The sequence below is a fragment of the Falco biarmicus genome, chromosome 3 (assembly GCF_023638135.1).
Source record: "Falco biarmicus isolate bFalBia1 chromosome 3, bFalBia1.pri, whole genome shotgun sequence".
In the NCBI taxonomy this organism is placed as follows: Eukaryota; Metazoa; Chordata; class Aves; order Falconiformes; family Falconidae; genus Falco; species Falco biarmicus.
The window spans coordinates 107774414-107801985 of record NC_079290.1 but is presented as its reverse complement, the minus strand read 5'-3'; the positions used below and the strand labels follow the sequence as shown (position 1 = coordinate 107801985).

Here is a 27572-nt window from a genome sequence, read left to right as displayed (position 1 = left end):
AAGTAGACAACCATTAAACCAACTGGTTCAGACAACCAACTCCACATTTTCTCTTATAAAAGCAGGAGATTAATCCAGCCAAATCCAAAGTTAACTTTGGATAAATCCAAAATTACTCATGACATTTTTTATTGGTTTTTGCCAATAGAAAAGCAACAGGAACAAATCACACTATACCAAACAGACAGAAGCTACTGCTCTGCACATTATCAAGAACTTCCCCTGCCAAAAGCATTTAGCAAGCTTTACCCAGAGCAATACGTAAAAGGAGATTTGAGTTTTAGGTAGTTTGCGTTAATTCTTTACATAACGCCTGATAAATACACAAGCATTTCCCCTTCTTTGATCAATCTTCCTTTCCTAGATGAGAAATATCTCAAAACTGGCATGTAGAGAGGCTACTTTTTCATATACAATAAAGTAAGAGCACCCAACAGGAAGAAAAAAATCCAAACCACTCACACGCTTCATTTTTGCATGATTCTCTTTCTACCTGTTCTGTGTTTTAGCCTTTGAGCTCCATTTTTCACTGTGCATTACTGAAAAAATGAATAAACTCACTAATCTTCCCATCAATACAAAGCACTGGTAGCTTTAATTGCATTTCTCTGGGTGTAGTTTCCTGCTTTTCTGTTTGAGGACAATACACGAGACTCCCCTTAAAAAGGGCTTCAGGGTGCTGTGCACATGTGCAACAGCTGAAACTAACCTGAATTCCAGAAAAGTTAAAAGAACACAGCACAGAAAGACAAAATAATTTGACAAAGTAAGGGAGAACATTTAGGCCTTGCAATCCACTGCCCCACGGTAACAGGTAATTAATTGGTATGGCTAGTTCAAGTTGTCTTTAGAACATAATCACATTTTTACGTAAACAAATCCTAATGCCACTGTAAATGCTATATGCTTCTCTGCCACTCCTTTCATTAGCAGTGCAATAAAGTCATCTCACAGTTGCACAAGGAGCACGACACCATCATCAAGACAGGTAGGACTGCTGCAGAAGAAGGAAGACCCAGATTAAATTAAACAGGGAACAGCAGCAAGTACAAGCTGGGTTGATCTTCACATCCGGGATAAGGGGGGTTTTTTTTGTACTTCCCGAGACGGCTGTAATCCATCCTGCCACCCGATGCCTATGTGAGCAATCAAGATTATCTCAGATTATTGCCCTTATCTTATTTCTTTCCTCATTTTTCTCCTCTTGGGCCTTCAAAAGCATAATTCATGTAGCACATCTAGCTGTATAGAAAATTTGTTTCAACTTGCACAGCAAATCCAGCTTTTATTTTGAAACTTTTGAGAAAAGATTGGTATCAGACATATACATTCAAAAGAGCCTTGGGTATGTTTCCAGAAAGCAGATGCTACTGTCCCATGAGACAGTGGATTAAAACCCCACACTGGGTATTTGCCTTCCAAGCAAGTAATCGTGTGTACCTAATTTTATATTCTTAACAGTCAAAGTGCTGCTTTACAAATCCAACTTTACAAAAAGCTTTTATTGAAAGGATTGAAAAATATTTGTTTTCAACAATATTTAAAACAAGTTTTCAAAGCATTAACAATATGTAACAGGATTTTTCCTCTCTTCAAATTTCAGTACACTGCTTTATGCCATACTACATGTTAATAACTTCTTAAATTCTCTACTAGAGAATAACTTAAAAAAAAAAAAAATTATTAATTTCCAGGCTTCCATCTTGGCCCTTTGCAGACTGGAAAGGATTTGTGGGTGCAGTGATATTTACAAACCCTTATATTAGACACACTGCTCTTAATCAGCAAAAACCTATTTTACTAGTACAGTTTAAACAAGTTACTTTGAGTAAGCTACATCAGCAAAATGAGCTTGTATTGCCAATATAACCAAGTGTGCATTACAGCTTTTCTCTGCTTCAGCTGTGGTTTGAACAGAAGTTGCCCACACTTTAAGCAGTTAAATATGCAAAACTTAACTGCCGTTTAAACCTCACTAGCCTGCTTGTGAATCGCTGGTTTGCGGACTAAAGGCCTTGAAAATGGACTTCGTACAGTTAGATAAATTTGTCATGTATTAACACAATTTGGGTTGTGTTTTGATATAAAGCAGCTAGGACAATTATAATCAATGCAGCTTTTTGAAGAAAAAGCAAAAACTAAAGTCATCATGTGACTTTCTTTCCTTCAGTCAGTGACTGCAGCGCTCTACTTGGCTGATCAGTGATCCAAGTAAGATTGTTATCAAGCGGCAACAGTTGTACAAGCAAAACTGCAAAAGCCTCAAAGCCAGTAATGCAATTGCAGTGCGTGATAAATTCAAAGACAACTCCTAATCTAGATCTAATCTGAAGAAACTAGTTAGGTAAATTTTGATAACAGATATCATGAACTATGCACTCTGAAAATTAAAGTTCAGCAATTTAATCAATAATAGCTTTACTATTATAAAAAGCATAAATAAAAAGTGCTGAATATAGTTTTATCTTTAAAAAAATACTAGATAAGGCTCATTAACCATTTCACCTCACCTCTGCAAAATGATTTCCACTTCCTAGCATGCCTAGTATTCTGCTTGTTTTCCGCTTAACAAAACATTTATATAGCCACTATACCCTGTTCCTTTTCTCAATTATTGCATGTTTAAATAAAATAAGTTTCAAAGCTAAAAGTCTGACACTTCTATAGTTCAAAAAGTAAATAGTTATTAAATAACTGAATACTCCACCTAGAAAACCCGTAAGTAGCTTCAAAACAGTGATAAAACAATTACTGCAGGTTCAAGTGAAAAACAAATCCCAAAAGCTATCTGGATTTTCTCCAGGAAATCACAAAATTTGTCTATTTAGACCAAATTAAACCAATACTCTATTTTACAAAATTTACAAATTGTGTATTAATTTATATTAACACATTTTCAGTGTGATTTGTATCATTGACCAAGAGTTTACTACTATTTCATGGAAAAGTGCTCTCACCTGGATTTAATAAAATTAGACAGACTAGGGCTGTATCCAAAATGGAACAGACATTGTTTAAACCATCAGAGGACAGCAGGTTAGGCAGAGTTCAGAAATTTATACATTTCCCATTACCACTTTGGACCACATAAACAACATAAGACAATCATGAAAAGTTCAACAAAGCTTCTCACTCCACTTTCAAGGAAATCCCATCTTAATCAGTAAATTAATTCCTCCACAATATTATGCCATAGGCTTAAATTTAACACATGATGTCCATTCCTTTCATGACCAATGCAGCAAGACTTTGAAAATGCTGTTTGAATAGTATGATCATGAGACTGCACCACAGAGAACATAAATGTAAACATTATACTTGGGTTTGATACTTTTCAGTTAAAGTATAGTACAAACCCTTTTTTCCCCCCAACTAGTTTTTTTGTTGTTTTTTTTTTTCTTTCATAAAAGCACATACAATAAAATATGTACATAAAGAAGTTAGAAACATTTGAAAGCATCTTAAAAAAGTAAATATGAGACTTAGAATATCTTGAGTGTGCTGAAGGCACCATTGCTACTCTACTGGGAATGTGTCCTCTCATTTTTCAGCCTACCTATGACGCAGTATCCCTCTCTGTATTACTCAGCACCAAGAGTTGGAAGGTATCTGTGGAAGTTGAGGGCATTCAGGGCGTAGTATAGAATATTCTTTTCTTCAAGACAATGGTGGAACTAGACAATGTAATAGTAATTGAAGTCCAGATTCTACTTGAACACTTTTTTTTTTTTTTCACTTTGTAGTCTCTAATACTACCATTTATTCCAGAGAATCAAACAGAAATAATAAGAAAAACCAACACACTGATGATTCCCACCAACAGGAGCTGCAGAGCTATGCACTAGCTCAGCTACAAAAACAGAGATCATTGTCATAACCAGCTAAGCCCACACTAATGCTCGCCCATGCTATTTGTGGATGTTTACACAGTGATGACAGCCAAAGGTCAAACACTGCTCTAACAGGCGTAAGACAGATATATAAAAAAAAAATCTTTTTTTTACTAGTTCCACCAATTAATAAAAAACATTCTTCATGGGCGTTTCTTCACAGTGTGTCACATTTGCAAGTAAGGAGAAAGTATTTTAAGCATTGTCCTTGATGGGGAGCCGTTCTGGGCAAGACTTAAGCTAACAAAGAGAAGCTTCTTTTTTTTTTTTAAGAAAGAAAATTTCTTTGAGACTTTATATGCATAGCAGTCTTAAATGGAATTACAAATACACCAAATTAAATAGAATATTTGAATGCCACTTTTCTACTGCCACTTTTCTATTATGTATCTACATTCAGTCTACCATATTATCGTTAAGTTATAGGTTACAATCAAATCTACAGATGCGGTTGTCAATGCCAATCAGAAATAAACCATTTTCAGATCGCTCATTTGCAGGAAATTCACACTGGATCACAACAATCAGAGCCTAATTCCTTCCATTTCTACCCTTGGTGGACAGGAAGTAGCACAATAATTTCCAGCCATCAGCAGATCAGACAGATATAAACTATAATCCTTATACATGTCTGAGATGGTGACCACACTTGTTAGCCAAAAACTTAAAAATCCAAGCATATAGAAGGGATACTGCCACTTTCCATTCCCATGAGTCTTGTTAGATGTAGACACTCAAAATTCTTCTTCTTCAACAGCAAAGTTATTTTGCTTCTTCCGAACATTCCAGTGTAAACACTCAGCCAAGCTTTCAAACCAGTCGCTCACAGGATCTCGGAAACAGATCGAAGGAAGGGGATAGCAAGAGGTAGTGATGCTAATACTGCAACAACACAGGAATACCCCAGTCAGTCAAGGGCAATGAATAGCAATTGAAAAAAAAATAATAATATTTTCTCTTCACTACCTAATATAGTGCTATTGTTCAGACAATTTGGTAAAACAGCGAATTTCCATAATCAAGCGATAACCAAGTCTGCAGGCTCATCTAAACAGTGTGAACGCAGGGCTTAAAATTGCTAACGGATGTGCTGTGGACAGCACACTGAAACAGTGAGAATACCGAACCACTCCATGACATCCTGCAGGCAGAATCTCCTTGCCTTCACATCAACAACACAGGGACAACTGAAAACGGAAATCACCACATTGGCCTTTAAGTTTCAAGTTTTAACTATACGCAACAGTGCTAAGAAGTCTACAATCTCACAAAGGGCCAAATCTCCCGTTTGAACCCTTACTAGTATCCTGATCTATTCTATAGATCTTTCAATCTCAGAGGAAATACAAACAGTTCAGGACGGGAATGTCGTGCCAGCTATACATTTTCCATTTCTGGGAACTTGTATGGACCAAGAGAAAAAAACACCAAAGTCAGCCTGAATTGCAAGTCTACCAGTCACGTATCACACAGTTACTTTAAATCACTATCCTATTCCCAGGAGGATAAGCCACCACATTTTGCACATAAAACCTTAGCAAACTTCACATGCTGCGTTCTGCTCACTCAAGGCAATAGCATTGCAAGTGACCACAACCATTCACTAAGTTAACACAGTTTAAACCATATGGCATTATTTAGAGCCAATGCAACTCCTGTTGGTTTACAGCTTCTCAAACTCCTAAGGTTTACCTTTAAGTTAAATTTAGAGAATTTTCTAAAGACATGTCCATCTTCCTTGCCAAGCATGCAATGTTTACATGCTTTTGTCCTAACATTTCACTTGCTTTCATAGGAAGATCTAAAAGACTCAAGCTAGAAATTAAATGGTTTTAGCGCAGTTTGTGCTGTTAAGAGTGTTTATAAAAGCTTGTTTCCTCACTGCAAGCAACCATTCTGGCAGATTAAGAGAATAAGAACCAGATTTTCTATACTTATAGAGAGATGCAACAATGAAAAAAAGGCTTGACCTGTCTCCATGGCATATTTCCTGCCTCTTCCTTCCATCAAATGAAACCCATGCTGTATTCCTGGCATCTGGGGAAAGCATAATCTGAAAATGAGAAAAGAATTAAACTTCAGGTCCAAAATCTATTTTTCAAGAGCAAGGAACTAGCACCTTCTCCATCTTCCCTCCAAGTACAGAACTGACTCATCTCAACTTTACAGTTGCATGGAAATTTGTAATATGTCCATAACAACAATGCAGTAGCATGGCACACAAGTTCCAAACCTTCACTTCATGTCTGCTATAAATACATATATTTTTCTACATGCAATAAACCCCCTCCTAATAACTACAAGGTCATAAACCAGACAGACTTTCCAGCTACAGCTAGTACAGACTTTAATTCAGTTACGTGAACTGACATAGTATCTCTTTCAAGAAAATCAGTCCAGTTAACCCAGAAAAATAGATTTTAATACAAAATGAATCTAAAGCTGCCAAATTTAGGAAGTTCTGCTCATATTTAACATACGCTCCTGTTAGTAAAGAGTTGACTACCATTGGCCAGTTAGACCAGCTGACATGAAAGTAGTTGTAGACCGAGAACAGTGCTGTGAATAAACATTTGATCTGCGTTGGAAAATAGGAACAGAAACCCCAGTGTACATTTACTTCTTAATGCTAATCTTTTAACACCCCTAGAAGAGCCCTTCTAAACATGCTAGCTCTCTTCCAACTTGAGCAGACTAGGGGCTTGTAACAGACAGAAGAAGCACAAAGGGGTTCATCCTTACTCGTGGGTATTTGTTAAAAACACACATTAACTAAGTCCATTTTATACTCAGGTATTACCTTTTTTTCTGCAAGACAGAGTTAACAAAAAATAATTTGTGAATTGCAGATAACTACAATATATTCAAAATCAGCAATTTGTTTTAGCCATGAAAGTAGAATTTTTTTATCCCCTTAAACACCACTGATATATAAGCACTTCAGTCAAAAATATATAAAATTTCATTAGTCAGAATGCAAATGTATGTATTCACATTTTGCAGAACAAGCAGTGTAAAGTATTCCGCTAGTGGGTATATTACTTTAAACAAAGATGCATTCTTCAACCAGACTTGATCCAGCCCTCCCACAACTGAAGGAATGCAGGAGATACATAGCATTTGCTAACCTCTTCTGCTTTGGTCAAGTTCACAAGGTTACTACAGAAGTTTTTAACTTAGAAAGAGAACTAACATAACAGAAGCTAACCTTGAGTTCCACTCCAGCAGGAACAACAATAGGTCTGAAAGACAATGAGTGAGGGCAGATGGGGGTGATCATTATTGCAGGAACATTTGGATGAATCATAGAAGCTCCTGCTGCAGCTGCATATGCAGTGCTACCAGTCGGCGTGGAGACAATGACTCCTGTGAAAGGAGACACAAATTTCACTTACATTAGCATTACAATCAATGTGTTATTTTGGAAGCCTAAGAAACAGCACTGTTATGAAAATGAAGCAAAGAATGTATCAACTTGTATTTCGCAGGAGAACTGCGGTCTAATACACAAAAAGTCAGAAACTCTCTACTAATGCTGGCACAGCACGTTTGTTCTACAGCTTCTTGTAAGTTGCATAAACTTCTAGATCTGAGGTTACACAACTTTCTAACAGTGCCATTCATAATTTTAAGGATAAGAGCTTTGAAGATGAACTGCTGTATTTCATGAGTTGAGATTGTAGGCCTTCAGCAAATTCCAGATATCCAAGCAAATCTTTTCTGAGCTATTTCTTGCCCTTAGCCCTAACATACTATGCCTAAAGAAAACGCCACTTGCCTTCACAAGTCCACAAACAAAGCTTGCAACACTTCAATGCTTCGTTGTGGAACACATTAGTTACCAACGCATAAACATACCTATTCTTCGCACATTAGTATTTTCTGTCACCAGTAAACTGAAGCTTGAGATTTTGTTTCCATGTGAGAGTATCCTCCAGGAAACCAGCAACAATCTACACACAAACAGATAAGCAATTTAACTCAAGAAGCAGACTCACCATCTCCTTGCACTGTTGTTATCAGGTGTCCATCTAGAAAGACATCTACGTTGGAAAGGTAAGAGGAAGGACCACGATCCACTACAACTTCATTTAGGACCTGTCAGGACATCAAATATTACACTGCTATTGCTGACTTGGCAATGTAATAAATAACAAGCTCAAACATGGTTTTCAGACCTTTGAAAAATTCATGCTGATTTAGTACCTGCCACATTAGACTCTCTTTACACTTCTTCATCAAGTGCCAGCTGAAGTTTTTAGATGTTAAGAATTATTTCCAGAAGCTGGTTACTAACAAGGTGCAAGGGTTTTCTATTCACTTATAAAAATCTTTGGGTTACCCCATTTTAGAACTACTACTTTGTTTTCAAAATAGAAGGAAAATATTACTACAGGAAAGTACAGTATTAGCACTTACGATTGCAGAAAATAATGATTTACACCATTTCCTTATTATTTAGTGCATGTATGCATCAGTTTCACACTATTGGGCTAATGTAAGTAAAATACTGAAAAGGGGAAGGTTATAATAAAAGTAGTACAAAGCAATTTACAAACAGCATATTTGTTCTTATGCTTATGTTGACCTCTGACCTGATATTGCATAATTTGCTTGCCCACTTCTTTCTCCATATTTGTAGACACTACTCCATTTTCTTCTATACCGTTTTGTACTGTCATTTTCTCTCTATGCTCTTTTACTACTTTCACCTTCAGCCTGCTTCGTAGAACAAGCGCTGCATTGCCTAGAATTTAAATATAGGAGAAAGTACACAAAAATGATATGCTAGTACAGTAAATAAAATCCTGTAATGACTAGCAAACTGTATGAAATACCATCCATCTATTGCCCGTGCTTTCAAAGTTCCCAATTTCATTCATATGACAATTGTCTACGCTTGGTTAAAGCTCAAAACTAATTTTTACTAGTAATGAGCAAAATTAAAGTCAAATTGGAACCCAGTCCTTCCTACCTTTCCTCATCATGTAAAAAGAAAATTTAAGTTTTATATGGATGTGATCAAGATTGGAAAACACTGTTAGGCTCATGTGATCTTCACTAAGACAATAGCTAAGCTTAAAGAAAATTAGTGTATTAGAAACACCTATTAAAAGACAACATTCTAGCAATTTGAGAATTTTATACATTTTTTTTCAGGAATCTACTTTGGATGCAAATCAAATAACCCCACATTGAAGAAGCAAAGTGTTTCTTTCCTCAAATATTTTACTTGCCTGATTTCTCAGTATTTAGGTACTGCACTGCTTAGAGAAAGAGACTACCACATACTTCAGAGCTACACTTAAATGTTATTTAATTGAAGTTCTGCATCATCTTATACTTGTTTACTCCACCCAGGACAAAGTTATTTCTTAGCCATTTTCCTTTACACAATAGTACGGGAAGCAGCACTGAATGGGCCAATACAATAAAATGCTTTTGTTAGTTTAGCATACATTTCTTGAGACTCAATCTTATGGGACAACCTACAGGAGTTGGTTAAGGAAATTTACTAGTCTTGGAAAAAGCTACAGAAAATGTAACAAACAGAAACACCACACCTTGTCCCCTGAAATTTACCTTCTATAACCTGAGTGACTTGGGACTGAAAATTCTCAAAATTAAATGGAGTAAGAAATCCAAGGGATCCCAGATGAAAAGCCATAACTGGAGGTACACTACCCTATCAATAAAGAAAAGAATTTAAAAGCTACTGAATAAAAACAATTCATACTTCAACTAATTGCCTGTAAATATTTTGACTATTGATGTAACTTCAGCTGTGCATAATAAAAACAACACATCACATACATTATTTGCAGCAGGTATAGGATTAAACAGACTTGATAAAAAAAGGCATGAACAGCAAAGGACAAATGCCAAACTCAGTAACAAAGGAAAAAAAAAAACAAACACCCAACCGTCTTCAATTACTTCAAAAAGAAAAGATGTCTTTAAGTCTATTTCCCAGAAAGACCAACCTGGAAAAGCGAAGAAGCGTAAAGTAAGGTCCCATCTCCTCCCAGGCATATGATAAAGTCTATCTGATTGGAGATATCATCATAATCTATAAGCAACATTGAAATACAAGTTTTGAATTAAGTTTTATCAACAGGCTTAATTTCTTAACATAAATTAAGTGCAGCAACATTCACTTACAAATATAAAAAAACCACAACGAAGATGTAACAACAGCTGTTTCCAAAAGACACTTTAATTTAACACTATTGACCCAATGACTAAGGAAATACCGAGACAAATAAGCAATATACTTCAGCTTTGCTTTCAAGAAGTCGCTACCATACCTTCTCTGAAGGTGCAAAATTTCTTCTTCACTGGTCCAAAATTATCATCATTGGCTATAGCGGGGTCTTCCAATACTTTTTTCTCTACATACACTATCATATTGTTCTCCTTAAGAGAAGTAAGATAAGCTTGTTAATAACCTCTTAAAAAAACAAAATATTTGACTCTCCCCATAATTTGCATTCATTTAAAACATCTAAATAATATATTACAGAAGTGGTCTGCATCTGGTGGTTGTGGGATTTATTTTTAATGTGTGGTCTAATTCTAAGGAGTATTTTGCAGCATGCACAGACCACCTAATGAATGAAAATAAACTTTGGAATATAGACTACACGATGCAGTAACATCACTATGTTTGTTCAAGGCTTAAATGGTTCAGCTTTTTATATTCCATTCCCTGTAATTTAAAACTGCAAAATAAAGGAAAGTTTTTACTTTAACTTTTTTTTTTTCAAAAAAAAAAAAAAAAAAGCTCTGTACTTAAAGTACTTAACTACTGATCTTAAGCTCTGAAACAAGTTTTACTACTTCCAGTGGCAATGGGTGCGATTTATTTGCACTATACAATGCTGCACATTCCACATTCAGCAGAACCAGTAACTGAAGACAGTTTAGATGTAAAATTTTTCATTATGATAAAAAAAGAGAATTTATGTTTCATTACCTCAGTAAGATACACACAAAGCTCTTTAAAAGGTTGTAGCAGACTGGCATCACGTATCTTTTTAATAACAAGGACACTCTTGGGAGGTTTGTTCCATGTCAGCCGCTGGCTTGCTGGATCCTGAATGTGCCTGGAGAAGAGAAAAAAAGACAATGTCACTACATTTTGCTTTGACAACATTCTGGTGTGTTAAGAATATATCCTTACGTATAACTGCACACAGTCCTAGAGCAACAGAAAGAAGAATGCAATAGTTTGTTTTGCAATGATGCTTATTCCCCTATGAAACCAGTCAATGCTTTACTGTATTAAGATGGTAACACAGTAGTAAGGTGTCCATTCTTGTCACTGTTACCATGCTCATAACGTGCAAACACGGGCTTTAACAGAAGCACTACAAAAGCTCTTGGATCAAGTTCTTGAACTAACTGAGGTCTTCCCTGATGCTTCCAGCCATAATGCTTTCCTCTATCTTGTTTTAGTGCTCTCTCCTCTTAAGCTGATCCAAAATAAGGAAAAAACATCCAATTAGAAAAGCAGAAATAAAAACGGCATAAAATGTATTCCCATCCAATCCTGTAAGTCAAACAGCTTAAGTCAACGTAAATTTAAAAAACAGTGCAATAGTTCCAACCCAGATTTTTTTTCTTTTTAGCAGTATTTCCTTCAGCATTTTTTCACTTATACCAGTATACAGTCACAGATTTCTCAATACAGTTTGAAGCCTGTAGATGCAGACAAAAATTCTACAGTCTTTCTACTAACACAAAACAACACTATCCCAAGAGAAGAGCAAGTAATTACGATGCACAGGGTCACCTGTACTAAATCCTCAAGATAAGCCTTAACTATGAAAAAACTTTAGTACATACACTCTATTCTGGGAAGTCTACATTTGCAACTCTTATATTTCCTATCATAAAGCCTTATAAAAAGAGCTTAAATAGGAACAGATGCCTGTACACTTCTGTTCCATGCAAACATTACAGATATGTAAGCATACATAACTTTTGTGCAACATTTCTTTAAAACTCTAATCTAGATATTAATTTTACTTTAGTGTTGAACCCAAAGCAAGTTTATCTGCTTAAAGCAGCACAACTACTACTTAAAAAAAAATAAATTTAAAAACCCCAAACAATCTTTTAAAAATATTTTTAAACTACTTCCTGCCTATTGTCAGGACAGCATTCTAAGCCTTGAGAACCTCAAGAACTAAATATATGTACACAAATAATTTTGCAGCTTTCAAGAGGGTTCAGTAACAGAACCCTCATGTTGCTCTACGATACAATTAGTTGATTTAGAAATACCCAGCTGTATTTTCCCCCTTCTTTTAAACCTACTTCTAAGCTACATGACTTCACAGTTGTATTTCACATATAACAAGCATCCCATCCTCCTCCATACAGTGCAGGTGTAATCCATAAAGCAAAGCAGATTAGTATTAATGCTGAACAAGTCAAATTTACAAAGATATTTAGATTTAGCACTTCAAGGGTTAAAATAAAACAGATTATGATGCAGGTGGTGGAATAACCAAATGCCTACATTCTGCATATAAATAAAGCAGAAACTATAGCTTAATGAAGCGGTGTAATACCAATAAATGTTTAGTAAGAAACAGTGCCCCCTCTCTCTCTAAATTATTACATAACACAGAAGACTACAATATGCAGTTACAAGCAGTATCACATACAAGTTTCAACATTACATTATGTTTCATCTCATTGTGTTTTTCAGTCAAGAAACCACAGAATGGCAGAGATTGGAAGGCACCTCTGCAGAGAGTCTAGTCCAATCCCCCGGCTCAGCGTAAGGGTGTCCTGTAGATACCGTACTTGGTTCTCATATATCGCCATGAATCTGAGATGACTAAGAATTTGGAAGGCTTTTTCTGACTTGACTAACCAACCAATAGCTAAACTGAAAATAAAATAAAATAATAATAAAAAAAGGAATTGCATTAATGTTGCTGCCGAACACTTGCAAAGGAACTGAAGCTGAAGTCTTATATGGTGTTTCCCATACAAAAGTTCATTTTGCAAAATTAAATTCCCTGAAACTTGATACTGTTAAAAAGTAAAAAATACAACCACCCCCAAAACCATTTCAAGATGATTAAGCTTTCTCCTAAAGCTGGCGAAGAACTAAAGATTACAGTACTGCTTTTCATTTAATAAACCTAGAACTACTACAGACTTCATTCAAATGAAAGACAGTCTATTTCAGCTGTACTCACCAATTCCACGTAGTTCTACTAAATGAAAGATTATTCATGACATGCTTTAAGACCTTCATGTTTCTTTCCAAGAATCAGGCAAATGCAATAGCTCCAAAAAAAGAGAAAAGGCTGAGGCTTTTATCACTCATTAATAAACTGCTACCTCAAAATCAAATTTTTCTCTGAAAACTTTTTCCCCAGTTAAGTATTACAATCAGCCTCAACAAAAAGTTGTCAGGCTTTACAGAAAAATCCTGTATAAAACGTTTATTACAGATCTTCAGAGGCAAGATTTCATAAGAAAACATCTCATTTCAAGCAAGAGTTTATCAAGAGGTATCTGACCTGACCTCTCCTCAACAACACAAGCACTTTTTTCACTGAATAGTCATTCAATTAACCTGGTCATCTTAAAAAAACTCTTCAGAAAACAGGTTTTTCATTACAATCATCAACACTAGCACTTAAAGAGACATCAATACCTTCACTAACTTATGCCTGTATATAAACGCTACAATTTTCTGTTAAATCCTCTCCAGTGAAGAGAGCTTAACAATATTACTGACCATAGAGAAGAACACCACAAACAAAAAGCTTTTGCTTGTTTTCAGAAGCCACAACAAAAACATTTACAATTTGGTCTTCAAATAGTCCCTTCCTTCAGTGACCTGAGAGCACTCCTTACTCCCCAGCTATTCCGAACACGGCATAAAGAGTCTTCTCCCTCGCAGGTAGCATGTGCCTTCAGTATTGCCTGCAGCCTCTGTACTCTGCCGACCTGGACACTCATTATATTGCACCATGCTGGCCCAGCCCAGGGGGAGGAGCACCTTCACCACAGTCAGGTGGGTGAATATAAGCAGCAAGCTGGGTTTTCAGGCAGCACATCAAATCACCAACTTTGGGACACACAGAAAGAATGAGCAAGCTAAGAGTTTCTGTACACTGCAAGATTATCGTCACACCTTTGTAGAAAAAGTTAGGATACCATCACCCTGGTTTGAGAAAGACTACTAGTATATAGCTAGAGATTTACAGAAATAAATATTTAGCTCAAATACCTTACATTTAACTGAAAGAGCAATGAAAAAAAACTTTTTCAAGGAAAAAAATAGGGACCACTAACTTATTTAATCTGTAAAACCCTGACATTCCTCATTTGACCAAGTCAAGACACCATTTATTAAGTATATAATACACGGTGTAAAAAGCAACACTTTTCTACCACGCAACCTACACAATTAAAACATTTATATGCCTGCCAAGCAGAAACCAATCCTTATTTTCACACTAAATTTATCAGCCAAGTCTAAAAGCAAACGTGCCTTAATGATATTCATACACTTGAAGGTGCCATAGATCAAATACAAAACCACAAACTACTAGCTCAAACACATAATACCGAGATGGAGAAGGCTTCCCTCAGATTTCACAGTACACAGAACAGTTTCTCCTCCTTCCCTTGTGTTGTCCATAAAACTTTTTGTTCCTCTATCATTCAGAAACACCACTCTTTATGTATCTCAAGTTGACGGGATAAACGAAATGGTACCAATAACTTTTCCATATCATAATTAGATTGCTAAAAGGCTGTTTAATACGCATAGCAAGTTTACTGTCAATTATGTTGGAAAGTGTTTATTATAGTTGTCATTGTTGACATTAAACTATGGATTGCAGATTATGCAAAACATGTCTAAACAAAACTTCAGCACTTAATACTGTTTACATGTCCTGCTGTATTTTTATGTGAAATGGTTGATTATTTTTTTTTCCAAAACACATCTACTGAGCTGTGAAAAAACTCTGAATAGTTTAGGTAGCGATACTGAAAAATCGGAGACAAAACTCTCCGATACCCGGTTTGGAGCATTAGAAAGCAGAAATTCTTTAGTTTTGGTGCTGGATGCACAGGGAATAAGTGCCACGCAACGTGCACCCCAACTTTGTTCATTGCTTATCTTTAGATGGCCAATCTATATGTATTAATGACGTTTCTGAGAAACTATTGGCATATTCCTTACAGTTCCATGAACTACTTATCATATCTGCACTCTTACTACACATGTGTGGCCTAATGGGTCAGGGGTCCTCTGGTGGTCCTTTAGGACACCTTCATCCTTTCTTCATCCTCTTGTCATCTTCTCATCCTTTTCATGACCTTCTCTTCTCCTGGCTCTGCTTCAGCACTCTGGGATCATGTCTCTGCTTCGGACTGGTTCTTATCTACTTAGTAGCTAAACTATACAATGCAGCATTCTACTAGTAGCTAAACTACATAATACAGTGTTGCACTGCTTGGCAATGCCACGGATACATCAGTTATAACATTTATAGTTAAGCACACTGGTAAAATTCTCTCGGTATCAGTAGTAGATAGTGGGCCTAAGAATACCACAAGCAGTAGTAATGTAAAACCAGTAAAATTAATTTCCTTTTATGTCCATTATCCTGCAGGAAGTATTCCAGCTGGCAAACCACTATATATCCATATAGAGAAATACTGATTATGTCCTATCATCACTTGGGAGAAAAAAAAACACCATGACATTCAAACCCATATTACAGTTTTCAACATGCAGATCAAGCTAATGCACATCTAGTGGGGTTTTACTTGAGAATACAGTTTAGCAGTGCTATCCATTCTCCTCTCAGACTGACTTTTTAAATGCAGACCCCAACTGGCAATCAAGCAACATGCAAATCTCTAAATACCAGGTCAAGTACGATGTCGATTAGGGGCTGAATAGTGGAAAAGTGAACTTCTTCCTTTCACATAAAATAAGCATAATACCATTCATTTGACAAGTACTTACATAATCGTTTTAGGATTTTGCAGCATACAGGCCTTTGGTCCAAATGTGGTCACTGGGCATGGTCCATGCAAGGAGCGTGTTCTCCTAAAAAAAAAGAAAAAAAATACATATATATAAAAATTAAATTAATTCATAAGGAAAAGAAATGTGAAGTCAACCCGGGTATAATTAGCTCCCCAACCAACAAAAAAGCCATTTGTGGTTGACCAGCCAACGTAATTTTACATGTACTAACTCTTACATTTCGAATCTAAAACTTAACTCCTGTCCCTACTCCTTGAAAGCAATTTTAATTGAAGCCTCACTCACAGTTTTATCCCCTCCACATAGTAAGGAATCACTGCCTAAATATTAGTACCATGCACATGTTCTTCTTGTATTCATTTCATCTTCACTTTGCACAAAGGAAGCACCACAGCCACAAAGAAGATGTGCTCAAGTTTTCTCAAGTTGGTTCTGTGAATTCATATCAAGGTCTTCAAAGATTCTATTTAGTCTCAACTCTTTTGGGCACTACAATACAGAACAGTACCATGTGTCTCTCAGACCAAAAAAATGGGGATAAATTCCAAGCTATGAAAACATAATCCATCTTCAAGGTCTCACTACTGTGAAAAGGAAAATTCCTGTGTTTAAGAAACAAAGCACAGATAATTCCTGTTTCAGAATTAGGTATGTAATTCTTACATATTAAAAAAGCTTTGGTTTGGGGTTGGTTTTTTTTTTAAGCTAGAACAAGAAAGAATTGACACATTCTGAAACTCCTCAGTTTGTTGTAATCCCAAATAATAGTCAACATGATAGCATAAACAAGTATTTAACACTGAGCACTCAACCAGATACTTGAGTAGTAACTGACTGAACATTTCAGATTCTGTAGGAAGTTATTAAATAACATTGAGAAAATGTCAAATGAGAGGCTTGTGGCAACATTCCAAAGACACTCAAAATACTTCCGTAATAACACTAGCTGAGCAAACTAGTATGCCGAGTACCAGCATTTCAGTTTTTGTTATGTAATTCAGCAGTCTCACAACCTTCACTTAACAAGTGGGCCTAATCAATCAAAATACAAAACATAAGACAGAGCTTTGGTTTATATAGTATAAGCACTTTCTCTTCTGTAATATTTTGGCATGCATTCATTTCTGCTGACTGAGCAAGCAAACAACTAGGCACATGAAAAATTACGCCCAAGACTGTTGTTTTCAGGCCATGTTCTCAGCAAAAAAACCCCAAAACTACAATGTTAAGTTTTGTGTCATTAGTGTGTGTAAAGGATTAGTCTGCATCAATTCTTAAGTGACATGAGCTTTACTGCTGCAGACACAACGACCACAATACTTTCTCTTCTGTATTTCTTGAAGTACTACATCTTATCTAAGAGCACACAATTTTAGAACAGGACATGCAGAATGATTACATCTGGTATAAACATGCATGAAATAGCTTAATCAGTGCTCTTCATCTCCATACGGTAACATATATATAATAGGTTTCCCAGTGTAAATCTGGACAAGCATTTACGATGAAATCTCCAACACCAAGGCAACACTTTCAGATTGTTTTGCCATGGTAAAGTCACAGTAATAGTGTCACGAACATTTAAACACAATTTTTTGCTGTTTAAATCATCCTTAAATTAATAAAATGAAAATCATTCAATTCTAAGTTATATGGAGATACATATCTGCAGCACCTGGCATTAGTTTTGAAGAGATAGGGAAAAAAAAGTTATTTTTTTCCATTTATATATCTAATAAGAGCTAATATGATCTTTCTCTTCAAATAAAGGGGAGCTCTGAAATGTCATTTATCTTCAAATTTAAATCCCACCCAAAACACAAGATTACTCCTAGGCTCTAGCACGAGATTATCTGGAGCAAGTCAGAACTGTCCTGCACTACTTCCCTCCCACCTCCTTCAGCAAATCTTTAAAGGGGAGTAAAACTTACCCAAGTTACCAAACTGTTGAAAGATTATGTAAATGCTATTAGAATTATTCCATCAAAAAGAAGGGGGACATATGCTTTTCCTGTGCTTAATTCAATTAATGCAGGAACTGCTAACCAACCTATTGCTTGGCAATAACAAATCATTACTGCACTGCCTTCTATTGTCTATATCAAAGTAGCTCAGACCAGCCTGATGACTCACTCTTAGCCCTAAAAAAACTCCTCAGAGATCTGTAAAAATCAAAACCAGATGACAGGTTAAGAAGATACAGTTAAGGAATAAAAGCAACATCTTATTTATTCCATGTCTAATAAGATATACATGTATAAGATTTGAATTCCAATAATGAAAATGAGTATTGAATTTTCTACATCTAACATATAGAAGTGATACTTGTTTTTCAAGTATTTTTTCCTATTTGTAAGTCCAGGCTCGACTAATCCAGACACATAAGATTAGTACTGTTTTTATAAAGTTTACCTTATTTATATTAAAACAGAAAAATGAGCAAGGACTGATTACTTAGAGATTAATGTGTGTACCAATATGGGTAAAGGAATGGTAAGTGTGTATCTACTTGTGAACAATTACACTTGAAACTGGGATAGTGAAAGAACACCCTGACAACATCACTTCCACTTTTTGCTCCACTCATTTTCTCCCAAATAACTGTCTTTTTGCCTTCTTTAACACAGGCCATTATTCCATGAAACTCCCAGTAACTGGCTGAACTCTGTTCCTACAACAGGCATTAAATAGCCACATCTGACCTTCATGAGATTCAAACAAAGTTTTCTCTGCAAGCTGCAATTAATAATTGGTATACATTTTCATTGAGATTTTATTTGGGTTTATTAGTACTCAATCTATGCAGGTAAAATATTTCAGTGAACAGAATTTAAAAATGTTTGTAATAAGACTGTCTGCTAAGAATGAACAGTGATGCACTGGAAATTAGACATAATCTCTTAGAAAATGTACTTGGCAGTTCAAAGCAGACAGGCAGCTACTACAACCTGAATGCTACACAACAAGCCTGAAATCACTTTCTGACATTCTGCAACATGCCTTGTGACAATTTTGCACTGAACTGAAGACAGCCAGTGAATGAATTAAGAACGTGTTCATGGAAAAAACACAAACCAAAAATCCTCGTAAACAATAACCCTAAATCAAACCCACAACAGGTAGGGTCTAAAAAGATCAATTCTAGTCTAAAAAAGTAGTTATTTAGCTAGGAAATAATAATACAGAAAAATTTAGACCACATGGTCTTTTACAGAGGTTGACTGAAGCCTACGTTCTTTAAGTGGAGAAGTGAAAAAACCACCAGTTTTACAGTTAAACAGCACACTTGCAACGTAAAGTCTTATGAATTAACTATGACACACACAACAGTACAGCTAGACTAGACAGAGCACAGGCACTTGTCAACATTTTCCAAAAGCCTTAAAGTACACTGACTTTCTGAACTACATATGAAAAACAAGTATTTTCCTAACCTTTTAGACTCTTCAGATAAAGGCTTTTATTAAGCTTCCCTTCACCATAAACCTTCCCCCTGCGATCTTCGGCCTCACCCATACATGCTCTGCCTTGCGAGAACATTCCTACCAGCAAAGCAGTAACTCTGGACGAAAATGTCATCTGTTGAGAAACTTCTCCATGATTCTGTCCATGCTTTTATAGAGGGTCACAATGTAAGTAAGGTAAAGTTCTGCTACGCTTCCCACAAGATCAAGACACACTGCTACCACCACTGCATGTCATTCAATATTTACAATGGGTCCAAAGATCACAAAAATCAAGAGTTCTGTCCAAGCTGTCCACATGACAAGAGCCTTGCAACTAGATTAGAAATTTGGCTCAGAGAAAAAAATGGGCGTTTCTCATTGCTGTGAAACAATCCACAAGCACAAGCATACTTTGTGCTGCCTCACGTTACCGTATAACCTAAGTACTCATACAGGTTTGTAACACACAGCACTACAGCTCTAGCTTGAGCATTTGCAAAAATTTGCAGAAGTTTCTCTACTTTTGATTCTTTTTTGAGACTATGAACTCTGCAGATACCTGTTTTGACAGCCACGCCATTTTGATTACAGGTCTGCTCTTAGTCCATCCCCCCTCCTGCCTTCCATTTGGGCTAACAACCTTTTGAAGTACATTTTAAGAACCCCTTAAAAGTAACTTGTTGAGCAAAAGGTGAAGTTCTGCCTACTGATTAAAGATCTGGAACCAAGCACAAAATTGTTCCTTTCTTGTCACCTGAGCTACTATCAAGCTGTGAATTTACATAGCTCAGTACAGATGCATTTCTATTTTATTTCTGGAAGGTACTTAAAACTTCTGAAGCTAGGCTGAAATATGACAAGTATCATAGTATCCAAAGCTCAAATCTACTCCAAAACCCTAGAAGTACTTGGGCACAATGAGTTCCTCAAATTTGAAAATTAGTATTTTGGTATTTTGTGTTTATCTGCTACAAACAATAACCTTCATAAATTTTACACTTTAAGAACTTCTCCTAACTGGAAATATACCCATACTTTCTTAAAAAACTTCCTTACTAAGAAGTAATTTCAATACATGACACTACAGATAGTAGTTTCATGTGCAGTCTGCCTTCAAAAAAAGGATCTATTACATTTCACACAGCCATTTCTAAACGCAAACACGTCATTGAATCCAGGCTCCAACAAGCTCACTTCAGACAGCATTTAAATGGCATATCCAAAGTAAACGAGTAACGTGTTGTTTTGCTGAAGCTGTATACACACATATAGAACGTTGCTGAAATACCTATGAAAAGCAGTTTCAGATCTCCCAAGAAGCACTGGAACAGAAGGCAGGCCTCACAACCAGCCAGAAGCTGCTTACATGAATGTCAGTTTAGAGATGACCACCTATGTGGCTACTTGAGAAAATCAAGTTCTTTTCACAGCATGGACCACAATAGGGTGGTTCTCCCTCTCTATTTAGTGCCACAAACCACTATTTTTATTTCCGGTCATTATCACTTGTCACAGCTGCAAGACTATGGTTATATAAACACAGGAGCAAAAATTAAAATCTGAACATTTTTTTTTTATTATTTATTTATTTATTTTCTTTTTTCTTCAAGGTAGTAAGAACTAAGAACCATACCGGAATTCTTTGGTGCTTCCTAGGGCTGGTGAAGCAGACAAACTTCGTGACTTAGCTCGTCCCCGGCTAGTATTGCTCCACTCCTCATCATCATGACATGTTGAGCAATGATAAGCAGAATCCGAGCTCACATCAGCCTTACTGGTACACAGCTTTTCTCGATTCATCTCCATACTGGAAGCGAAGGAACCTCAGTGAGAGAGAAATTTAATTCCTGTGGAAAAACATCAGGAGAGAGGGGATAGGGAGGAGAGAGAAGAAAAATGTCAGTATTAGCAAAGTATTAACGTAGTATTAAATACTGAGTTTACACACTTTGATAAATACTTCTTAAAAGCATCTGGGCAATTGACAAGTTCTTCAAGGTAATCAGAAGACACCGGAAGGAAAACCAGACAGAATTATAACACTCCTGTTCCCAGATTTAGAAGAGGCTCAATACGACAACGATAAAATAAATTTATTTTCGATACTGAAGAGGAAGAAAAGCTTTAAATATTCCCAAAGAATGAAGACTCAGGAAAACTATAAAGTCTCCTATTAAGTGATAGCTACACTGAACAAATAAAACTAGAATACTCTAAGCTATAGCAGGAAAAAATCTGTCAAAGCAAGCAAAACAAATAATGCTATAGGTAAGCTTAAATAAACTTTAGTTCTTCACAAAAAATGAGATTCATATCAAGCTAGGAGACCAAAACAAGCTGGAGAATGATACCTAAGTTCTTAAATGATTTGTGACAAACTGGGGAGATGGTCCAAAACAAACAAGATGCAGTAAGGACAAATGTCACATATTTCAACTTCCACAAATACTCTGCACAAATAAAAAAGATAAACAGCTGAGCAGACAGCAATTTTGCAGAAGTAAAACCCAGCCAAACCAATCCCCAAACTTTAAAGAACCATCTGTCCCCAAAAGCACTAGAAATCCTGTAAGTTCTCATCATTATCTGAACCAAATAGAAGAAGCCTTACCAGAATATAAATAGAAAGCAACTTTCAGCGTATGAATAAACACTAAATTGTAACCAAATAGTATCTAAGATAATGCTGTTCAGAGGAACAGTACATCCTCGAGTGAGCTGATTTGTTGATTTCAACAGGGAAAAAGTTTGTTCAACAAAAATCTGCAGATGTTTTAAAAGCAGTTACATCACTTCGGATGAACTTCCCAATGTATGATGTAGAGAATGGACCATAACAGTACTGTAGCCATTAAAATAGACTATGGCTCTGGCAAATACGCACAAAACAATATGTGGCTGCAAAGTTACCAGACAATGACAAGTACTGTGTTCCACAGCATCCCAACTTCTAGATAACAAAAGTATCAAGAAAACGAAGTTGTAATTTTAGAATGAGCACTGGCTCATTACTAATTTAGACAGAACCACCACCTTATCAAATTAGAAAATACTTTTGCTCCTACTGTAGATAAGGCTTACCCTAAGAGAATACCACTATAAAGAGGTACAATTACTGTCAGCCTTTAATAATTTACGAGATCCTGTACATATAAAGGTATCAGTGTTTAGTTGTTGGTTACTCATTACTTAGTATCACCTGTGACCATGACTTGGGAAACAGTCATTAAAAAAATTACAAATATGCTGAAATAACTCCATTTTTAGACAACTTTAAGCTTAATGTAAATTTTGTTCCAGTTAGTTGATTTATGCACATAATTACTCTCATTGTGCAAGCACATATGTAAACAGACTGTAAAATCTGACTGAAACAACATAAATTATTTTTAATGGATTATAATTTGTATTACCTTTTATCACAACCTTGTTAAGCTTTGGGGAATGCATGTCTGGCTGGTTGTTTCTGAACCAGCTACAGAAAACAAGTAATTTAGATACCTGAGTTTCAGAAAAGAAGTGACTTTAAAATGAGATGTTCAGTATCTGACTGAAAAGGGTCTTTTAGCATCTGTGTGTGCATGAGGAAAGTTTTTACATGGTCTGTTCTTCAAATTATAGTCTAAACTAGCCCACTCTGAAGTTTTTACTTCAGAGATTCCAGATAGACTTGAACAAACATTTCTGATGGATTCCCCCCCCAGCTTCCCTCACACAAACTGGATTCTGAATTAGCAGTCTTTCTTGTCAAATACAGAAAGAATTCAAGATTTTAAGTTCTGTTTTTTAACAGAGGACTTTATCAATAGATTTTAAAACAATTTTTAAAAAAGCCATAGAAGAAGTGAGAAAACTAGACACTCATTTACCCTCTCTTTGTAGCTACTCACACTTGTGATGCACTTAAAGGTCTATCAATCAACATATGTTAAAAAAAAATCTCATACCTTAATTTTCAGTTGTAAATCTAAGGATTATTCCTTACAACCTGAAATCATTCTAGTGTCTGGTATCAGAGGGTCTGAAAAGGCTTCTCTAGCATCTTTATACACCTAGACTTCCACATACTTTAGCACCTCTCTGATTTTTAAAGAATTACAGATCTGACTTTATCTTTACTGAGTATCATGCTCTTAGCTAATAGCAACAAAAATTATTATAGTGAGACAAGTTTAATATTTAGCATACATGAATACATTCCACTTTGCAGAATTAGCCAATAAAAATGGAGATAATTATTCATCGATGGAGATCAGCTCCTTAAGAATAAACGAGACAGATAAAAAAACACATTGGAACTGGTGGAAGACAAAAAGCAGGCACTGAACCACTGCAACTGTGTTTTATTATCAAATTTAGACACCGGGTATTTCCAAAAGAAACCCTGTCCTCACAAAATTACCCTAGGAAATTATACAAAATAGTCGTTTTTATATATATCATTAATTAGCTCTCAGTATGGACTGCTACTGAACTACTTCAGAAGTATTGAGAGTAAAAATCAATAGTGAGCAGTCTCTCATCTCCTCTTATCTATCCCCAACAGCTATTTCACAAAGATATTCATATATGCATGTACGCATATCTGCACTATGCATCCTGTCTCAAAAGTCAGAATTATAAGTAATTATTTCTCAAAAATTTGTACTGCAAAATGGGCACACGCAAAAATTTGACAAGCCCAGGCAGTTAACAGTACATCATTTTCCTTTGCTTCCCCCTTACACAGATTACCAGCTCTTCATTCCTTTTTATCCAAACACTGCAAACTTGCTCTGGGCCTAGGAAAATAAAATTACTGTAACAGTTAACAAAGCATATGGAAATGCAACATCTGTGAAAACAGTTTATGGAGAACTAGCTCTCAGTAAATTAACAGCTGATACATATGCATCCTATTCCACACCTTCCTTGACGAAAGAGGTGCAGAGAACTAATTTACACAGTAAGCAATAAAGTGTGTTTCCAAGTGACTCTGTCTGAAGTATCTTCATCTGACAGATGCTGCCAGTAAAGAAAATCAGATTAGCATAAAACTGGAAGTAAGACGGTGTACAGACCTACTAAATACAGCCTAAGACTTGATATTCCTTCCAAGTAATACTTTCCAATTCAGGATGTTTTAACTACAGCTTACCCCATGTACTATTTAATTAACATTCCCTCACAAGACCTTTATTAAATAAGCAGACTTGACACAAGGACAAAACTATCACTGAACAGCTTCCAGGATTGGATCTAAAAACTTTAAGCACATGTCCTAGTAAAAAGGTTGCTCTGGTCTAAGTCATGTCCAAAATTTATTAAAAAAAAAAAAAAAAAAGACATTTAGATATTCAGTGCTACAGAATGCAAGACAATTGAGAAAGTGCAAACACTTAACATCACGTTTCTGTGACGGGGACAAAATAGCCAGTTGAGCCACCTCTCACATGTATCCAAACTTTTACTATAGGTTCCCACCTTCAACTTCTCTATCATTATAAATAAATGCTCCCACGACCCAGAACTTCACAAAGGTTTCATCAAACCATCTTTATATAGAAGGACACAACACCATAGCATCATCCCTAAAGCTTTACTACACTGTTCAATTATTATTAAGGAATTATACCCCTGGGTCGACTGTAACAATCCTAGTTACAAAAGATATCTAAAAGAATTCTACTAAGCTTTCACATATATAAATATATACAAAATCCACATCCAGGTGGCCAAGTAAGAGTTACGAACACTCACATCTTAAAAAGCCATCTTCTCTGCTGTTCGATTGCACAGAACAAAGGCACATGATCTTTTGATGCAAGCAGCTACACAAGGAGCTCAAGGCTGCAAATCATCAAGTCAATTTTTTTTAACAACATACTTGTAAGCTGTTATTTTGTAACAAACTTTTCCTGCCAAATGCCTCGCCCTAAATCATCCCGATCAGAGGATTAGTGTAGGGTCCATCCTGACTAAACACTCATGCTACTTTTAACACACCTTCAAGACTGCAATATTTCTACTAATTTTTTAAAAATTGCATCAGCTGTTCAAAACTCCTCATTTTGTACTTTATCATCAACCCTGTATTAGGGCATAACAGAACAATGCCATATCCAAAAACTATCACTTGCCCTCTTGCTACAGACCGTTGTTTGCTTAATCACTTAATTACGTAGAGAACTGGGTTTTATTATTGTATTTTACTGAAGAAAACATTCCAATAAAGATTACATGCATATGACTCCATCCCTAAGGCACTAAACCTCTTCTCACCCAAAAAAGAAGAAACAACCCTATCGGGTAGACAAAACTTCCTTTTTATGTTTTCCTTTAGAACTTCACATTCTGGTGTGGCTGAATTAAAAAAAAATAAATAACCCACCACGAAATAATATTCCATATTAAAGTTAGCAGTCAACAGCTGAAAATTAGTAGTATGTTTTTTGATTACGTACTCTAGTGCTATTTCTACTAAAAACCAGATAGTATGACTATCACGTGTTAAATACCCAGAGAAAACGAGCCCATTTGTTAACCCTTCCACTTCGGAACCACCAACACGCTCACCTACAACACCAAAGCACGGGCGTTCGTAACCTAAAACTCACCGCCATCCCTTCGGTCAGAAACGCAGATGTTAAAACAAACGAGGAGGGGGATCGCACACAGTTGATGTGTGACCAGGCGATCGCGGGCCAAATTAAGCGGGTTTACTAGTTATCCTTTCGGGAAACTCTCCTCCCTCCGGGCTCCTTCCCGCAGCGCACTGACGGCGCCTCCCGCAGAGAGGTCCTCCCGGCCGTGCAGCCGCTCCGTGGCAGCCCGCGGCGGCACCGGCAGCCACAGCTCCCCCAGCGCCGCCCGCCGCGGGAAAGGAGCGCCTCCGGTCCGGGCCGGCCCCGGGACTGGCCGCCGCGGCTCCCGCCCGCCCCGCGCCGGCGACAGGGACAGGGACGGGAGCCCAAGCGGCCACGGCTCCACGGCGGGGTCGCCGCGCAGCCCCCCGGGGGGACACGCACCGGCCGCCCCGCGGGAAGCCGCCTGGCCCGGCCGCGCTTCTCCGGAGGGCTCCCCTCAGACCGGCCGCGCATCTCCGGAGGCGGGTGAGGGTCCCCCCCACCCGGCCGCGCGTCCCGGACTGGGGCCCCCCCTCAGCCCGGCCGCGCTCCTCCAGTGGGCTCCCCTCAGCCCGGCCGCGCGTCCCCGAGGGGGCTCCCCTCAGGCCGGCCGCGCTCCTCCAGTGGGGTCCCCTCAGGCCGGCCGCGCTCCTCCAGTGGGGTCCCCTCAGCCCGGCCGCGCGCCCCCGACTCACCGCGCCCCGCCCGGCGGAGCGTCCCCCCCCCTGCCCCTTCAGAGGCCGGCACGTCGAGCCCGACGGTGGTGGTGGCGGCGGCCGCGGGTGCTCCCAGGCAGTGAGCGGGGCCGGCGGACCCTGCGCGCCTCCATCGTCCTCTCCCCGCCTCCTCAGGAGCGTCGGGCCGGCGGCGGGGCAGCGCGCAGGCGCAGCGGCACGGCCCCGGGCTGGGCGCCCCGCCCCTACGCGGCACAGCCGGGCGGGGCCGGCGTGCGGCCCTAGGGGAGGGCGGAGGAGGCGCCTCGCTTCTTCCTTCCAGCTCAGGACCTGGAGCTGGAGTTAGCACCCGGTAGAAGGCTGCGAAAAAAGGGAAGAGTAAGGAAGGGGCACAACCCTTCAACACCCGCAGCAGTAACCCGCGGCAGGGCCTAGAGCAAGTGGGGTCCTGCTGAGGAGAAATGGTGATGGGCACCTCACACCGTCACCACCTGCTCGAGCCCAGGCCTTGGCGCTGCTGAGGGGTTGGTCTGTTCTCAACACTGTCACTTTGGCCGCCATCTCTCAGGTGGCCCCTCGCAAGTAAGGGACTGGACACTTCAAATGACACTCAATTACAGCACGTTTTAGAAGGTGCCAGGTGTGTAATCTCACCTGTAACACATAATCTCACCTGTAGTGTGATCCAAGAACAGACACTGATTTGTACATTCAGTTGGCTTCATCCGCTTTCTACCCTTTAATTCATGCCACACCTTTTAATACTTTAGCTGTGGCTAGAGTTGTTTGCACACACCTCACACACACCCCTCTCTCCTACAATAACTATCATGAACTTTTACCTTAATCTTTTCCCTTAGATCATCAGTTAAGTACACTTTCTGATAAAAAACTCCTGTTTGAGAATGTGTGCCACC

At 37.8% G+C, this 27572-nt stretch overlaps 1 protein-coding gene across 6 annotated transcripts; it reads right to left on the bottom strand.

The window, feature by feature from the left end:
• Window positions 1-1481: 1481 nt before the first annotated feature.
• Window positions 1482-26834, bottom strand: NADK (NAD kinase). Of its 6 annotated transcripts, none has more exons than XM_056331567.1 (12): window positions 26677-26834; window positions 21010-21223; window positions 15907-15990; window positions 10867-10996; window positions 10199-10307; window positions 9875-9960; window positions 9474-9576; window positions 8486-8637; window positions 7889-7988; window positions 7099-7256; window positions 5861-5943; window positions 1482-4772 (listed from the first exon to the last, which is right to left on the bottom strand). In XM_056331567.1, the coding sequence occupies exons 2-12, from the start codon at window positions 21180-21182 to the stop codon at window positions 4625-4627; spliced, it is 1326 nt and encodes a 441-aa protein (XP_056187542.1). In that variant the 5' UTR covers window positions 21183-21223; window positions 26677-26834; the 3' UTR covers window positions 1482-4624. The 6 variants fall into 6 exon arrangements, with proteins under 6 accessions (XP_056187542.1, XP_056187544.1, XP_056187543.1 ...); XM_056331569.1 differs by lacking the exon at window positions 26677-26834 and adding an exon at window positions 25973-26211; XM_056331568.1 differs by lacking the exon at window positions 26677-26834 and adding an exon at window positions 22790-23057.
• Between the last annotated feature and the right edge of the window lie 738 nt (window positions 26835-27572).

Excerpts from the sequence above, each read along its gene's own strand:
- NADK (XM_056331567.1), bottom strand. The coding sequence starts at position 21,182 with ATGGAGATGAATCGAGAAAAGCTGTGTACCAGTAAGGCTGATGTGAGC. Across the intron at positions 15,991-21,009 it reads GGAAGCACCAAAGAATTCCG|GAGAACACGCTCCTTGCATG; the intron begins GTATGGTTCTTA and ends CTTTTTTTTTAG. Across the intron at positions 5,944-7,098 it reads CTGCTGGAGTGGAACTCAAG|ATTATGCTTTCCCCAGATGC; the intron begins GTTAGCTTCTGT and ends TCTCATTTTCAG.